The 18,056-nt window shown below is 41.6% G+C and overlaps 1 protein-coding gene across 1 annotated transcript in view; it reads right to left on the bottom strand.

Moving 5' to 3' along the window:
- The window catches only part of AP3B2 (adaptor related protein complex 3 subunit beta 2), a 217,595-nt gene extending 199,993 nt beyond the window's left edge, over nucleotides 1-17,602 (bottom strand). Inside the window, exons 1-3 of the mRNA XM_030190380.1 lie at nucleotides 17,385-17,602; nucleotides 11,444-11,519; nucleotides 11,267-11,341 (exon numbers count right to left, since the gene is read on the bottom strand). Coding sequence (XP_030046240.1) covers nucleotides 11,267-11,341; nucleotides 11,444-11,519; nucleotides 17,385-17,602 — 369 coding nt within the window. The remainder of the gene's footprint in view (nucleotides 1-11,266; nucleotides 11,342-11,443; nucleotides 11,520-17,384) is intronic.
- Nucleotides 17,603-18,056: the final 454 nt, after the last annotated feature.

The following is an 18,056-nucleotide window of genomic DNA, read 5'->3' as shown; positions in this document are numbered from 1 at the left end:
ATTTTCAGCGAGGCAACTTCAAGATAAGTGCACAGTGTTACACAAATTATTTTTGCAAATTGATTAATGGCATTTATAGCACTTGGGTGATGGGGTGCAAACGACAAAAAACACCCTCCCAAAAAAATCTTTGAGTAACCCGATGAAAGAAATGCTATACCACTAAATAGCAGCTTTACTGTCTGCATTGAACAGTGGGTTATATCTGAGGGTACTCTAAACATACTATATATATATGTAAGTTAAGTTTGGTAAGCTGTGGCACTGAGCTATATCTGTATATTTTTGGTAGCTCCAGTCCTGGTTGTTCTAGTGCTCAACAAGCAATTATCAGCACTAATTGACATTAATCAAGATTTACACACACAACTCGCTAAGTGTATTCTGTAATGTGGTGTGCTTAAATTCTAAGTCGCACAGTTGAAAAGGCAGCGTGGCCATGGGCGGGGTGTTTCTAAGATCTATGCACGTTGTTAAAGAGTACACCTGATCTGCGCCCAATTTAGGCATCGGGATTTACACCATGTAAAACATGGTGTAAATGGCCGTGACTAAATCTATTCACATGGAGAGGCCGTGACTAAAATTTGGTTGCATGGAGAGGCGCTCGGTGTACTCTATATACCATGAGGAAATTTAAGCCTAGTCTATAAAATATAGGTATACTTTGGAGAATACGCCTAGGCATATTTTATTTCCGTGCAGAATTTTCAGGCACCATATATAGAATCTAACCCTTTATGTATGTAGATACTCAGACTCCTGAAGCAGGCATATTGCTGCCAAAACATGGAACCATGTCAAGTTCATTGTATCTTTTATTTGGCAATAAAGACTTTTTTATTCACCTCTGGACTCCCACTTGTTTTGGTTGCCCTATATCCCTTCCCTACTTTGTTGGACAGTACTTCTCCATAGGGAATCCTTCCTTGTTTATCTTGCTGTGCAGTTTTTCTTAATACACATATTCCACAAGATTGGGGGGGCCCTTTTACTAATCGTAGGTGCATACGCGTGTCAATTTTGAACTACCGCCTGGCTACTGTGTGGCCCAGGCAGTAATAATATTTTTTACACGTGTCCACTAAGCATGCCGGACATTTTCCAGCGCGCGGCGCTAACCGAGTAGTAATCAGAATTGTATGCGCATAGACCATTACCACCCGATTAACGTATGAGACCCTACCGCTAGGTCAATGGGTGGCGGTAAGGTCTCAGGCCCAAAATGGACGCTCGCCAATTCTTATTTTGCCACATGTCCATTTTTGGCCAAAAAAAAGCCTTTTTTGCAGGTGCGCTGAAAAATGGACCTGCACGTGTCCAATACACGTGTCTACACCAGCGCAGGTCACGTTTTGGCGCACCTTAGTAAAAGGACCCCTTACGGGCTTATTTTTGAAAGAGAAGGACAACCATCTTTCGACACAAATCGGAAGATGGACATCCTTCTCACAGGGTCATCCAAATCGGTATAATCGAAAGCCGATTTTGGACGTCTCCAACTGCTTTCCGTCGCAGGGACGGCCAAAGTTTGTGGGGGCATGTCGGAGGTGTAGCCTAACACTTGGACGTCCTCGACCCATAATGGAAAAAACAAGGATGTCCCTAACGAACACTTGGACGACTTTACCTGGTCATGTTTTTCTTACGACCAAGCCACAAAAAGGTGCCCGAACTGACCAGATGACCACCAGAGGGAATCGGGGATGACCTCCCGTTACTCCCCCAGTGGTCACTAACCCCCTCCCACCCTCAAAAAACATCTTTAAAAAAATATTTTGTGCCAGCCTCAGATGTCATACTCAGCTCCATCACAGCAGTATGCAGGTCCCTGGAGCAGTTTTAGTGGGTGCAGTGCACTTCAGGCAGGGGGACCCAGCCCCAGCCCCCCCTTCCTGTTTGTGGAGTAAACAGCGAGCCCTCCAAAACGCACCAGAAACCCACTGTACCCACATCTAGGTGCCACCCTTCACCCGTAAGGGCTATGGTAGTGGTGTACAGTTGTGGGTAGTGGGTTTTAAGGGGCTCAGCACACAAGGTAAGGGAGCTATGTTCCTGGGAGCAATTTATGAAGTCCACTGCAGTGCCCCCTAGGGTGCCCGGTTGGTGTCTTGGCATGTCAGGGGGACCAGTGCACTATGAATGCTGGCTCCTCCCATGACCAAATGGCTTGCATTTGGTCGTTTCTGAGATGGACGTCCTTGGTTTCCATTATCGCCAAAAATGAGAAACGACCAAGTCTAGGGATGACCAAATCTAGGGACAACCAAATTTCAGGATTTGGATGTCCCTGGCCGTATTATCGAAACAAAAGATGTACATCCATCTTGTTTCGAAAATACGGGTTTCCCCACCCCTGGTTGGGGACGTTCTGCGAGGACATCCTCATGAAAACTTGGACGTCCCTTTCGATTATGCCCCTCCACGTGACATAACTGATGACATCAATTTTGCAGACAGCTCAAGAAAATCACCAGATACCAGTTAGTTTCTTGACTGATTTGATGACCTTGGTATTGATCAGGAATTTTTTTTCTTATGAAATGGAATATTATCAGCAAATAGATAAGGTAGCAATGGAGGCATCGTTAGCTCCATCTGTTGCTACTCTATATGCAGCTGCCTTTGAAGATGAATATATTTATTCTTCTGTTTACTTTCTGCAATCTGTGCTATTTTGGAAACAGATTTTAGATGATTTTTTTTTTATTTGGAATAGCACTATGGATATGATGCTGACTTTCGTTTCCTGACTGAATTCCTGTGATTCAAACTTACAATTCACTATAAAGTGTGACTGTAGAGCTACAGAATTAATTTTTTCTAGTTTTTGGAAAGAGAAATTCCTTGAATATGGCTCTTTTTTGTTAATAAAAAAAAGGGGGATATAAATACTCTGCTTCATTGGGAAAGTTTTCATCCAAAGGCTTTGAAACAAAATTTTCCAGTGGGGCAATTTTTACACCTCAGAAGAGAAGGACTTGAAAGCTCAGTTGTTTGCTCAGGGATACCCATGGTCTTGTATATCTGAAGCATATAAGTGGGCTCATTTTGCTAGTACAGAATATTTGCCACAGCATTAACCTAATGAAGAGAATGATAAGCTTGTTTATGTGCTTCCTTATGTGGTAGGAGTGAAACAGATAACTTCTTTTTTACTACTGGCAGTTTTTACAACTTCATCCAGAAATTCAAGAGATACTGATGAAAGCCTACGGGAGGGGAAAGTATAGGTGAAAGTTTATCTTGAAAAACGGATAAACAGAAAGAAACTTTTGCTCATAGAGAATGTCCACACTGTTCATGGTGTTCTACTTCTACTGAACAGTATTAATGGACATTTCCTCATACTGAACAAAAAGGTTTGCATCTAAACATAATACGACATATTAATCTGTTTATGTGATTTATCTAATTCTTTGTCCATGTGGGCTGGGGTATGTAGGTTGGACCCAACAATCTGTTAAACTTCATCTTAAGAACATAAGAGTAGCCATACTGGGTCAGACCAATGGTCCATCTAGTCCAGTATCCTGTTTTCCAAACAGTGGCCAAGCCAGGTCACAAGTACCTTTCAGAAACCCAAATTGTGGCAACACTACATACTACAAATCCCAGGGCAAGTAGTTGCTTCCCATGTCTGTCTCAATAGCAGACTATGGACTTTTCTTCCAGGAATTTGAACAAACCTTTTTCTAAACCCAGATATGCTAACTGCTGTTACCACCTCATCCGGCAAAGAGTTCCAGAGCTTAAATATTCGTTGAGTGAAAAAATATTTCCTCCTATTTGTTTTAAAAGTATTTCCATGCCACTTTCTCAAGTGTCCCTTAGACTTTCTACTTTTGGAACAAGTAAAAAATCGATTTACTCGTTCTACACCACTCAGGATTTTGTAGACCTCAATCATATCTCCCCTCACCTGTCTCTTTTCCAAGCAGAAGAGCCCTAACCTCTTTAGCCTGTCCTCATACGAGGAACATCATACCAGAGTGAATACAGATACAACTACAGCTCCACTTGAATCACATTTTCTACAATTCTAGCACAAACAAGATGGCAAATTATTGATTGTGTTCCACCTGCTCCTTATGGTGGTAATAGGCTTCATCAACGAACTTCAGAGCAATGGTGGATTCATAGGTTATATACTGTTCAACCAGAAGACTGAATGATTTTGACTAGTTTTGATTTGTAATGCTGCTTCTGTATTGATAGTTTGTGAATTTTCTATGAGTTTGTTACCATTTTATTTTTTAGAAACACCTAGGGGCCCTTTTACTAAGGTGTGGTAGGCCCAACGTGGGCCTACTGCATAGTAAACAGGCACTATTGTGGGATGCGTTGAGGTGTCCCATGGTAGTTTGGCCAGCAGTGAGCACTACTCCAGCGGTACAAAATATCTTTTATTTTTATGCAGCAGAAGGCATGTCTGGGAGAAGAGAATAGGCAGGTAGAGTGGACACAATACCGCACTCTACCCAATTAGTGCAGGAGCCCTTACCCCCTCCTAAATGAGTGGTGGTAGGGGCCCCTTGCAGTAATGGCCACATGCTAATGGGGAAATTAGCATGTGACCATTAAAAAAACAAACAAACCCCAACTGCAGCCAATTTTCAGATGAGCTAGAAATTGGCCAGAGTGTGTGGCAAATCACATAGCTGGCCATTTTCTAGTACGCCTTAGTAAATGGACCCCCAAGATTCACAGAAAGCAGATTCTTTTTGACGGACCTGAAAGGACTTTCTCTGAGGCAGAGTATGAATACTGGAAACATGAATTTTTGTCAGGCATTGTAGAACAATTGTTTCAGACTGAACAACTGAATCTTCTGGAAATTTTGAATGGCTGACTCATTTTTAGGATATAAATGAAGATGTTGCTTAAAGAGGGATTTTTTTTTAATAAGGGTGGTTTAGATTGCACTTTACATTTATTTAGTCTGATATTATATCATATGGAGCTCTGATGCAAATATTAATGTCTAATTTATGCTTTCTATATATGAAGCTCCTTCCACTATTTTTTAAATTTATCTGCTATATCAGTCATGTTGATTGCGTTTGAAGATAGTATTTTATAAAGGCGATATATGTGTGTGCTTTTATAAACTACACTCCCAGGATAATGCCCAGTAGCATACAAATGCTCTTGCACAAAGTAAGAGGGGAACTTTCTGTGTGTACTCTGTGCAGATATTTCATGAAGAACAAATGTAACTCCTAGCTCTGCTCCTGCTTGGTTTAAACCATGCCTCCAGCAAAGCCTGCTCATAGTCTGTGTAGAAATACATATGTTCACCTTGCCATACGTAGTTATCTACATAAGTACATACGTAATGCCACACTGGGAAAAGACCAAGGGTCCATCGAGCCCAGCATCCTGTCCACGACAGCGTCCAATCCAGGCCAAGGGCACCTGGCAAGCTTCCTAAACGTACAAACATTTTATACATGTTATTCCTGGAATTGTGGATTTTTCCCAAGTCCATTTAGTAGTGCTTTATGGACTTGTCCTTTAGGAAACTGTCTAACCCCTTTTTAAACTCTGCCAAGCTAACTGCCTTCACCACGTTCTCCGACAACGAATTCCAGAGTTGAATTACGCGTTGGGTGAAGAAAAATTTTCTCAGATTTGTTTTAAATTTACTACACTGTAGTTTCATCGCATGCCCCCTAGTCCTAGTATTTTTGGAAAGCGTGAACAGACGCTTCACATCCACCTGTTCCACTCCACTCATTATTTTATATACCTCTATCATGTCTCCCCTCAGCCGTCTCTTCTCCAAGCTGAAAAGCCCTAGCCTCCTTAGTCTATATGCAAGGAATTTTATAACAGCTACTCCCCATGTGTAAAAACATGCTTTAAACATGGAAAATGCTTTACCCCCACATTGAGTAAATAAACACTTTTTTTGATTATTTTGAAATAAGTTCCAAAGCATTAGGGGGGCAACAACCAAACTTCCCACATTAATGCAGCTACTTCAGGTACTTTTTCCCCTGTACGTAGTTTTGTTTTAATTATTGCAGAATCTGTACCTGCATTTTGTGCATGTAGGTTTGAAAATGCAAGCTTATTCTCCTCCTCCCTGACCAAAACAAATGCTCAAGTATGCGTCTGGACAATGCACATATTTTCCCCTGTATTAAGGCACCAAAGTATGCATGCAAATGACTAGAATACTGGCACATATGTGGACACATGGAGGGGCATTTTTGATATGATGTTTAAATCCGACTTTGGACGTTCTGCTCAAAATGTCTAAAATTCATGTTTTGAAAATTGTGATTTTCTAGACATTGCTGTACTCAGTGCATTTATCCTTTCGGGTAGTGCTGCTTACACAATTCTATGGTAAGTGGATTTGGAGCATTTTACTAGTGCTGGCCATTGTTATTTAGTTTTATTATTATTTATTTATTTTATTAGTTAGCTCCACAGACAAGTTTCTTTTTGGTTTTTAGTACACTCCGGTTTGTACTTTGGTGGCGGTAGCAATTTTACTAGACAAACGCTATTGTTTTACTGTTTCATCTAATTTTAATTTTTTATGGTGCCTTCTATTTCATGCACCTGAGCCTGTTTTACATTTACATTTATATGATCCCTCCAGTTCGTTTTATCTGGCCTTCTTACTCCGTTTTTAATGGCTTCCCAGCAGCGAATATTCAATGAATACGGTTAGTCTATTTTATATGCACAGATTTCTGTTTAATTACATCATGTCACCTGGCCCTTATTTTCATAGAGTGGCATGCCTTCGGGCAGTTTTGTTTGCACAGTGTAATCCTTGGTAAGTGTTACTGTCATCCTCCTTTGTATATCCTTATGTGTTCCTTTTCTATGGTTGTTTATCACAGTTTCTTTTGCAGAACCTATGAAGGATCTGCCCAAAGTACATTAAGTTTTTTAATTCTTTAATTATTTAGCCTCCAATAAGCTCCTCTTATTGCTGACTTCACATACAGCACTCTTAGCCTTTTAGTTTCACCTGCCTCTAGTTTTTCCCTTTTATTTTTTTTCTTTATTAGTTTACCAGTTTAACATTTCTATGCACATTATTTTTTGTCTATGACATGGTACACTCATATGGTTGTGTCTTCACTTTTTCGGTAGTCTGTTCTATGCTCCAAATTATAGTATCCTTCCAGCTATTTTGGGGGCCCTTTTACTAAGCCGCATAGGCGTGTATGCGCATCCTACTTGTGTCAATTTGGAGTTATCGCATGGCATAGGCAGTAATTTTGTTTTTTTATGTGCGTCTGCTAGTGCACCAGAAAATCATTTTTATTTTCCTGCGTGCGGCAGAAACCAGGTGGTACTTGTCATTCTATGCGCGCAGATGATTATCACATGGTTACCGCGTGAGACCTTACCACTAAATCAATGGGTAGTGGTAAGGTCTCAGACACAAAATAGATGAGCGCCAATTTTTATTTTGCCACACAAATTTTTTTGGGCAAAAAATTTTAAAAGGCCTTTTTTACAGGTGCGCCCAAAACACGCACCTACACTAATGCAACCCATTTTTCAGTGCACCTTAGTAAAAGGACCCCTTGGTGATTTAAGATTTACTACCGTGATCCATAGATGCCATAAGCACATTAGTTCACACCAAGTCTGCTGGTCTACTGATCTTTTAGTTATTCACATTTTATATATGATTTATGTTTTGTATTGTATATTTTATATATATATTTTTTTTTCATGTGCATGTCTTCTTTTACTACTATTTTTATTTTCATTTTTATTTCTGTTCGTGCATATAACTTTTTATGATTGTTATTATATGGTGTTTATATATATATATATATATTTTTTTTAAATTAAATTTAATTTTATATGCACACTACATATGTATGACACACTTAAATGTTTTTTAGAATACCATTGTGACCCCTGAGGCAGGTGTTTTGCAACACCGAAACACTGACCGTGTAGGGTCCTTTTGTTCAAGCAACTATCTCCAGTGTTGGATTTGCCATTCGGTCAACCTCTACTCTTGTTTGATTGGATTATTTTGGGGGAATTCCAGGGGCAGAGTCGGCACTTGGCTGGTTAAATGACGATATTCAGCACTTAACCGGCCAGGGTAACTGCATAAATAGAACTGTATAAAAGTCAATCTGTCTTTATGCAGTAAATCCATAGCCAGCTAAGTGCTAAATATAACATCATGTTTAACTGGCTATGCGTTACTGTAAGGGCACAGCCAGACAACCAATTTTGGGCAGACATAAGCCCAAAGTGGGTGGGAACAGAAACCCCGCCCCATCCAGCATCTCTCCCTCCCCTACCCCTTACTTCCAGGCAATCGGGGGTCTTTTACCTCCACCACCCCAACCCCCTGGTACCTTTTAAGTCCTTTAGTTCTTCACCTGCAATGAGCAGTGTCTCATACCTGCTGCTCATGCCAACTCCAAGTCTTCTCTCCATCACAACTTCTTGGTCCTGTGAACAGGTGTGAGCACCAGTTATGAGTCACTGGTCACTGCTGGCAAAGAACTGAAGGATTTAACTTTCAACAGTTTTTTATTTAAGACAGAACATAAGTAACATATCAGTCAATAAAATACACACATTATCCAATGTCATGACATGTAGAGTTATATCAACAAAATACTGTCATCCATATTTCCAATAAACTAGCCCCTCAACCCCTTCTCCTCCCCTACCCTTCCTTCCCTCATCATCGCTAAACAATTTTTTAATTGATGACTAAATTATGTTGAAACTACTAGTAGCATCAATAAATACCTTGCCAGAATAACTAACACTACTACCACTACTATTTAGCATTTCTATAGCGCTACAAGGCATACGCTGCACAAACATAGAAGAAAGACAGTCCCTGCTCAAAGAGCTTACAATCTAATAGACAAGAAATAAAGTAAGCAAATCAAATCAATTAATGTGTACAGGAAGCAGGAGAGGAGGGTAGGTGGAGGCGAGTGGTTACAAGTGGTTACGAGTCAAAAGCAATGTTAAAGAGGTGGGCTTTCAGTCTAGATTTAAAGGTGGCCAAGGATGGGGCAAGACGTAGGGGCTCAGGAAGTTTATTCCAGGCGTAGGGTGCAGCGAGACAGAAGGCGCGAAGTCTGGAGTTGGCAGTAGTGGAAAAGGGAACAGATAAGAAGGATTTATCCATGGAGCGGAGTGCACAGGAAGGGGTGTAGGGAAGGACGAGTGTGGAGAGATACTGGGGAGCAGCAGAGTGAGTACATTTATAGGTTAGTAGAAGAAGCTTGAACAGGATGCGAAAACGGATAGGGAGCCAGTGAAGCGACTTGAGGAGAGGGGTAGTATGAGTAAAGCGACCCTGGCGGAAGACGAGACGGGCAGCAGAGTTTTGAACCGATTGGAGAGGGGAGAGGGGACTAAGTGGGAGGCCAGCAAGAAGCAGATTGCAGTAAACTAAACAAGAGGTGACTATAAGGCAAATACAGTCATCAAACTTTTAACCGTTTTAACCTCTCTCCCCCCCCCCGCCCCCACTACAACCCCACACCAAATTTTGTTGCCCTGACCGCACACTGATCAACTGCGCATAACATACAAGGCAATCTTGAAAGAAACAAATCAATATCTTCCAAAAAATTAACACTCTTATCCTAAACCCCAATCATTACTACCCCTCCCTCCTCCTCACCGAACTGAAGGATTAAAAAAGTATTGGGGGGTTAGGGGAGTGGAGGTAAAAGGCCCCCGATCATCTGGAAAGGGAGGGGAAGGAGAGATGCCAAGAGTCTTCAGCTGGTGGGACTTGGGGGATCCCCGCCAGCCATATCACAGCTGTACCACTTTTGGGTGGGCCTAAGCTCAAAGTTGGTGGGCCTCTGTCCAGTCTGGCCGCCGATTAGCTGATTCCAAAAACCCAGACATTCAATGCCAGTGCCCGGACATGACCCGGCACTGAATTCCTGGGTATAACACTGGTGGCGGTCAGCAAAATGCTGATCGCTGCCAGCTATCAGGCCCATAGTTTTGTCAGCTCCTCATCCAGATCACATAAAGGGTAATTTTATAATTAGGTGCATGCAGTTTTGTGCACCTTCTGCACGTATACGTAGAGAAAATTAACACATGTGCATAAGTGCTCTAAGCTCTCTTCTACACAGGCGCAAGAGTGTGTACACATAGGCAGGGCTCCCAGTTACACATGTAACTTTTTAAATAGCTGTAAGATATGCACAGCCTTACTGCATATACGCGCCAGCTCTAAGGCTGGTGTAATTGCTGGTGCACAATTTTACAGTATGCTGACAGCAGCTAATGATAGTATTTTAAAAATAATGTCTTAACACACAGATGCTGTTACAGGATAAAACTCAATGCATGGCTTCAGCGCACTGAAAAGGAGGTGCCACTTATAAAAGTGCCACCTTAGTAGTTTGGAGAATGGTAAAGGGGGCAGGTAGAGAAATGGGCAAAGATAGAATAGAAGTGGAGAAAGCAGCAGAGCCCAGGTATCAACTCTGGCCTGGGGGAATGACCCAAAAAATGTGAAACCATGACAAAGATTCAGCAAATGCAGCTCTCTTGTGCAGGTAGAATGCTTGATACCACAACATGTGAAGTTAAACATCAACTGCCAGATTCTATAAATCGCATGCAAAATTGCTCACTATTCTGAGTTGTGTGTGGAACTAAATTGGCTAATAATTGGGTGCTAACTTGCAAGAATTTGGATTTGTGCGTGCAACTTGCTAGGTGCTATTCTATAAAGATCCATGGACAAATCTTATGGCGCACAACTCAAAAGGGAGTGTGGCCATGGGAAGAGCATGGGTATGTCAGGGGCATTCCCTAATGATGTGCGCAGTATTACTGAATATCAGGGATCATGCCTAAATTACACCCCAGGATTTATACCAGGTTTCAGCTGGTTTAAGTACACTTGGAACAGCTCTAAGTGCTGTTCTATAAACGGTGTCCATCTTGGAGCTCAGTACGGATATTTTCAGCACCCAAATTTGGGAGCCATTTGTTGAATCTAGTCCCAAATGACTAAAAAGTACAGGGAAAGATGCAGTGAGTGATGTAGAGTTGCAGTGCCAGCCACTGACCAGAAACAAGTCTGGCCTGCTCTACAGATTGTTCATTATGCTCAGTTTCAAGTTGGATAGTAGATGGTAGGGAAAGTTAATGGTAGAAAGTTTCAGACCCAGAAATATTTAGCATACTAATGACATATCCTCTCAGTCTGCCCTGGACAGAGGCTCTCCACTGTCAGGGCTAAACTCCTTGGTGAAATGGGACTTACCTCTATGTTCTTGCAAGCAACATTTTTGACGACAGCTGGAAACAGGTCGGATGCATTCTTTCCTCGGGCTATCATCTAAGAACATGAATGAGAGCAATGCCTTTCAGAATAAACTTATTCAGCCATCCAGGATCAAGTGCCAAGATTAAACTATTCAGCTAGTTGAAACTTGCTCACCGCAACAATCCTCTTCATCGCCTCCAGCTTCAGGGAGTCCTTGTTACTGTCCAGCATCTCCTTCAGGTCATCATGCCTGGAAATCACAAAAAAACCCCAGTAAAGGTCAGAGAGGAGACATATGGGAGGGGGCCCAGCTGCCCTTGTGCATGGGGAGCACTTTTTGATCCAGATAAGAATGAATCCTACACATACTCAGAACATGCACCAAGCTTGATTCCACACAAGAAACAGAACACATCATTACTTGTACTTAATGGTAAATTTCAGGTTAGAATCAGCAGTGCAACTGATTGGAATAAAGCAGTACAGTACTTCCCAAATTTTAATCCAACACGACCCCATTTTAACACTTTAAAAATTCATACAACCTCAAATAATGATGAAAAGAACAAAACAGATCTATACTCCCCTCCCCAACTTCATTCACTTTCTCCTCCCCCCATTTATTCACAGCATGAAGACATCAGAGTGCTGGTGGCAACAGCAGCAGCAGTCATCACAGGGTCCTGTGCATCATTGGGAAGTTCACACATGAGGAAGGGGAAGGTCCTGTCAATGTTTACTGACTCACAGGCCCCAAGTTGACTGCCACTTTTGGGCATAGGTCACAGTGGAGGCCCAGAGGGTAGGGGAGCAGGCCCTTGTTTCAGTTACCCTATCCATTGATGCTGTGACCCTATTTGGGGTTCCAACTCAGAATTTGGGAGCTATTGAGGTAGTGTTTCAAAATGGCTTGGGTTTGTACATACTATGATAGGAATGAAAAATCAAGGTGTACTTTCCCTTCACTCCTGGGGTACAGTCTACCACTACAACTGGGTGACATTACCTGAGTACAATCAGTCTGTATTATTACAAGGTTGCACAGTGCTTTATAGAAACATATAAGAGACCGCTTCTGCTCCTTGGAACTTACAATCTAGTTAAGACCCATAGGCAGAAAAACCAGTAAGAGGCTCCCATGTTCAAATGGTCAAGCCAAGATACTGACATAAAGCAGAACATTCCTGGAGCACTATTAGCACAGCAGGCCTGCATTTATGGGGCTATAGGGTATCAGTAGGAACAAACTGCATCTGGTTATGTTCAGTAGATATCTTCATGGAAGCACAAATATTCCTCCAACAAGGAGTAGCCTAGTGGTTTGTGCAATGGACTTTGATCCTGGGGAACTGGGCTTGATTCCCACCACTGCAGGTCCTTGTGACTCTGAGCAAGTCACTTGACCCTCCATTGCCCCTGGTACAAATAAGTACCTGTATATAATATGTAAACCGCTTTGAATGTAGTTGCAAAAACCACAGAAAGGCAGTATATCAAGTCCCATTCCCTTCCTCTTCCCTAAGGGAAAGACCATGTCCTCCACCAGCCCATCCAATGCACTTTCAATAGGATTCAAAATCCTTTCTGATAGGTAAACTGGGTAGGAACTGTTTAAAAGAACAAAACATTTTACATACAGTAGAAGCCTAACTATATTACACAAAGAAATATGATAAAGATCCCACTCATGAATATGCAATAAAAGAATGAAATAGCCATTCTTGTGGCAATGCAATACAATCAACTATAAGCTCTGAGGCTGGTTTCTGCCCCTTAGGCCTGCCAGGGCTAGGAATGGCATGGAGCTAGTGTTCACTCCCGTTTGAAACGCAGGGGAAGAAGCCCCAGTCATCGCACAATGCCATACACATAAGGGTGGGGAGGTAGGGCACACCAGAGCAAGTGCTGAAGGGTGCAACAGCTGTGGACTGCTGCAGTGATAACTAGGCCACATGGGGCACGTGAAAATTGGGGGAAACCCTCAGAACAGAACCAAAAATAAATTTCAAAACATGAATTTCCAGTGCTCTCAAACAGGGACTAGAAAAGGAGCAGAGTGCAAGGACCTGTCTTTATCAACTTGTTAGCTCACGAGCCAACCTGTTGCTATAAAAGTATTTAAACAATAAGCTGCATGAAACCACTTGATTATTTAACTTCAAAAAGGCAAAGAAAACAAATACACCAGAGGAACTTTCATTGAAAAAACAGGATAAGAAAATGAGGATAGTAAGCCTTTCTGAGGAAGGAAAATAATCCAACAGTATGCTGTGAAATATTTATCTCCTGACAGGAATTAAGTTACACCAGCATGAAAAGAAGCCCTTGGCCCAAACGGTTGTTATGGAAACCTTAATGCTAGAATTCCAGCATTCTCGATCACACTGGAGCTGCTAATTCCATTCAGTGCTACAGAAGAGGGAGGTCTGTGGAGGCAGACAGACAAACACCTTCCCTCACGGACAGATGTATGGAGGGGGAGGCGAGGAGAGGACAGAAGGGTGTGAAATTACCCAGATTTACCATCATCACAGATTATCACACATCACTGACTAGCCCATAAATATGCTAGAAATATTTTTGACTGCAATCTGGCAAATATTTACAGTTTTTAGGTTTACATTAAATCAGGTTTTCACAGAAAATAATACCAACATAATTCTAAACCGAACAACCGAGGAAAGTAACGGCAGATCTCGTATACAAAGGAAAACATGTATCCCAGCACTCAGTCAAAGGATATGAGAAAGCATATTTCCCAAATACTGGTATAGAAAAGTAGCATTTCAAAAGATGGGCAGTTCTTTCTCTTCCTTATTTTTCCTCAAACAAAAATTTTATAAAAGATAGTACTCAGAAATCATTTTTGCATTAAATTCCCAAGTACTGAAAACCCCCTGATTCACTCTCAGGGACTCAAGTATGAAATAAGTTCCTTTTATGGGAAAATCCAAATCCAGCGCTCATTTCTACCCGACCGCCAGCCCGGCATCAAAAATAACATAAGAATTTCTATACTGCTTCTACCAAGCAGTTTACAACAATGGAAATATTAACATAGCAAAAAATAATCACATAAGATAAAACTTGAAAAAATTTTCAAAGTTGAGCAAAAAATATTTTTAAAAGCCTCTTCTTAAGAAACTTCTTAAAAGGCTGATAATTAATCTCAGTACGCAGATCTAGTGGTAAAGACAGGCGTGCTAATAAGTGCATGCTAAACACTATGGACGCCCATATATTCCTATGGGCATCTTTAGCTATTAGCGTGCTAAAAACACTAGTGCACCTTTGTGTCGAGTCTAAAATATTGCAATGTACTTGATCTCTTAATACAAGTCACGCTGAACTCAGCCTGGGAATGCTTGTGACTAATAAGAAATAAAGTAAAAGGACCCTTAATTTTCTTAAAGCAGCTGGTGTCATAGACTCGCTGTGAAGAGCTAATCAGAGATCACAGATATGAAACCAGAAAGAAAAGAGGGACAAAATGCAGCTCTGACGGAATTGTGATTAATGTCTATGTTGAAAACAAAACAAAAAGTCAACTTATTTGATTGGGGGGAGGGGGAACTGGAGGCTGTCTTCCTGTTCCCTTGTCACAGTTTTACTTGACAGTCACCCTATGTTTCTGAAAGGTCAACTCCTTCAGACAAGTGCCGCAAGAGGCTGTCATAACAAAGTGAGCTCAGCTAAACAGCACAAAGGGGAAACTCCAATCTCTTTCCCATAGAACTTGGGAACTTGGAAAGTCTTTTGTGTTCTACGATCTGGAGAAAAGGATTTGGAGACAGGTGTTGGGGATCGTAATTAAAACAAAATTCTGGAAAGGACATTCGCCTCTAAACTTTCTATTGTCTATGGAAGAATTTGAAGATATCTCCCACTTGGATGTATCCTCTGTTAAAACTGAGAACACAGGCAACTGAGACCGTAGATTTCTCTTATAGTTTCCTACAAGGAAAACTGATTTTTTTTCACGGCACTTACTCCTCACTTGAAGGCTTTTGATTTAAAAAATTGATAGTATATACAACAAAAAGGGAGCCAGTACAATGGAAGTGCGTGATATCAAAATAACTTCTCAAAAAATTACAAAAATAGGGAGGATGACATCATAAACACAAGTAGTAAAGCCATGGGACCTCTTATAGCGCACAGCAGTTCTAAGTCTGAAGCTGTAAGGCAAAGTTGTAATCATCTGTCAAACCTCCACCACCCTAATAAAAAATGTATTTAATTTTATTATAATCAGTAAAAAAAATACAAAACTGCACAAAAACTAGTAAAACCTTGATTCACTCACACAAATCAATCAAAACGTTTCGGCAAGAAGCCGGTTTCCGGGGTTAAGATCAAATAGAGGTATTCACCAGCATCATCAGTTGACTTTTTTTTTAATCATTTGGGAGAGAATATAAACTGTCATATGCCAGAATCACCAGGTCTATTTGGTCTGATGCTCAAAACCTAACGCTGGTGTTAGTGTGCGCTGAACATTCAAAGGGCTGTAGTGCAGGGATCAACATGCACACCAAAGATGGCCTCAAATTATATTTAAACGTATTCAAATGGATATTAATGATGTAATTTGGTATTCCCTCCCAATACTCAGAGAATAGCGCACAAACGGTGCCCTTAACGCCAGAAACTTACCACCAGCTCGGAGGTGGCATTGAAGGTTTTGAAGAAAGGATTCATTCTGGATTTTTCACTTCAAAGTGCCAGTTTTGACTTTTTTTTGTAAGTGGAGAAAAGCCCGTGCAAACCTCTAAGCACTGGTCACAAGAAACAAATGTGTGCAAGTCTGAACAAAACTGAAAGTGAAAGCACATATTGGCACCTGTTTTCTGCGCTTAAATATAAGCTTTTCAAGTGGAAATAAACTTGAGAAGCTTATGTTTACAGGTATAGAAGAATGGCACTGATGTGTGCTTCACTTCCAGGTTTGCATGGGCATGTGCACAAGAGCTGCTCTTACCGTGAAATTCTTGTGCGCATGTGCCAGGCACATTCCTCCCCCTTACCTTCAGTCTCATAGTGTGATTACAATTTGAAAGCCATTAGCTCTGAGTATCAGAAGGTTATGTTTTTGTGCTGTTCCTGCGGTATGGGGTGGCCTGTGGGTTAGCAGCTCACATACAGACTAGGAAACTAGACAAGTTAAAAAACAATTTAAACAACTTTAACCATTAAAGGGCTAATTTTCACTAGGTTGCATCATGGCAAGGTACACGGATACTTCTGTATGCATGTAAGTTTCAAGAAATTCTTACACATAATACTGGTGCAAAAATATTCACGCACTTTCTACCTGCCATATTCGTGAGTGACATAAGACGGAGCTGTGCAGATACATTTGAATATGCAGAGTGCGGTTTACTCTCCAAAATGCACCCCAGGAAATGCCTCTTTTTAATGTAGTAAATAGTGCATGTGTTGTAGAAAGCATGCACATCCTAGAGCTGCTATGCGAGGGAAAAGTTTCAGCCCTGAAGACCTAGGTAGTCTGCCAGATAGATCTATTGTAAAATCATCTTGGAAAATCCCAACTATGGTTCCTACCCCATGCAGAGCCATCTTTTTGGGAATGGCAGGTCAGTAGAAGTGACGTGTGTCCTAGAGCCTATTGTGTGGGGCTGTGGACCCCAACGAGACAGTAGCAATGGCCCTCTCCAATCACCCACTTTGAATGCAAGTAAGTCACATAGCCTGCCTGGGCTTATTTATTTAATTTATTTATTTGTTACATTTGTATTCCACATTTTCCCACCTATTTGCAGGCTCAATGTGGCTTACATTGTACCGTAGAGCCGTTCGCCATCTCCAGTAGAGGAACAAATACAAGGAGTTAGTGTGGTCGGATAAGGTTCATGTGTTATCCCACAATTAGCACTATACTCATCCTACCCAAGCACATGAAAACTCTTATTACCTTCCAGTTTCCTTCCTGTTAGTTAAAGTGATTGCTTAAGGGAGTGATGGAGATGGGGACCCCAGTGGAGGTGAAGGATATGTCTTTTTATATCCCCGTTACCCATGTACTTTGGGATATGAATGCCATACAGAGCAATGCATGTAACCCCCCAGCCCGCCAGCTCCCAAATTGCCCTACCGTAGTGCTTGAGTTTGGCTTCCATTGCTGCTGTTCTCCGTGGCAGGTTCCGACTCGAGCGTCGGTGACTTCAGAAGACGCAGCTCATCTGCCTGTACGGTGCTGTACCATGTCTGTGGGCTCCCATCTGGTGAGAGCACTGGGCTCTTGGCTTCCTCGCTGTTTTGGGACTTCACCAGATTCACCGCGCTTACCGGTAGCTGCAGCAGCTTCTGCATCGGCTTCATGTTGAACTGCTATTTACTTACTTTTTCCCATATAAATCCACTGACATAAAACCCACCCTAATGCTTCCTGTACCATCCAATACGCAACAGGTTACTACCAGGGCAGATGAAGGGCTGCAAGCCAGGAAGCAGGAGGTGTTTTTCTACCTATCTACTCCTTTGCATACTAATCTCCAAGCCTATGGATGTATGGGGAGGGGTCCTAATTTTCAGAGCCTCCAACACTTTCTCTCCATTCCTTTTCCTTGCTCTTTAAGGGATGGACCTGTTTGATTAACCTGAGGCAGCAGGTTGGAAACAGAGCAACTGGCAAAGAACATCTTTCAAAAACCGGCACAAGGATGCGAACAAAGCCAATTAAAGACAAAGCCCAAGTCTCTCTCCCTTTTCAGACCAGATATATACATGCATGGTGAACTCAGTATACAGCATTTACACTATGGGT

The sequence above is a fragment of the Microcaecilia unicolor genome, chromosome 1 (genome assembly GCF_901765095.1).
Source record: "Microcaecilia unicolor chromosome 1, aMicUni1.1, whole genome shotgun sequence".
Classification (NCBI taxonomy): Eukaryota; Metazoa; Chordata; class Amphibia; order Gymnophiona; family Siphonopidae; genus Microcaecilia; species Microcaecilia unicolor.
Note: the sequence above shows the minus strand (reverse complement) of the source record. Positions and strands in the feature narration are given on the sequence as shown.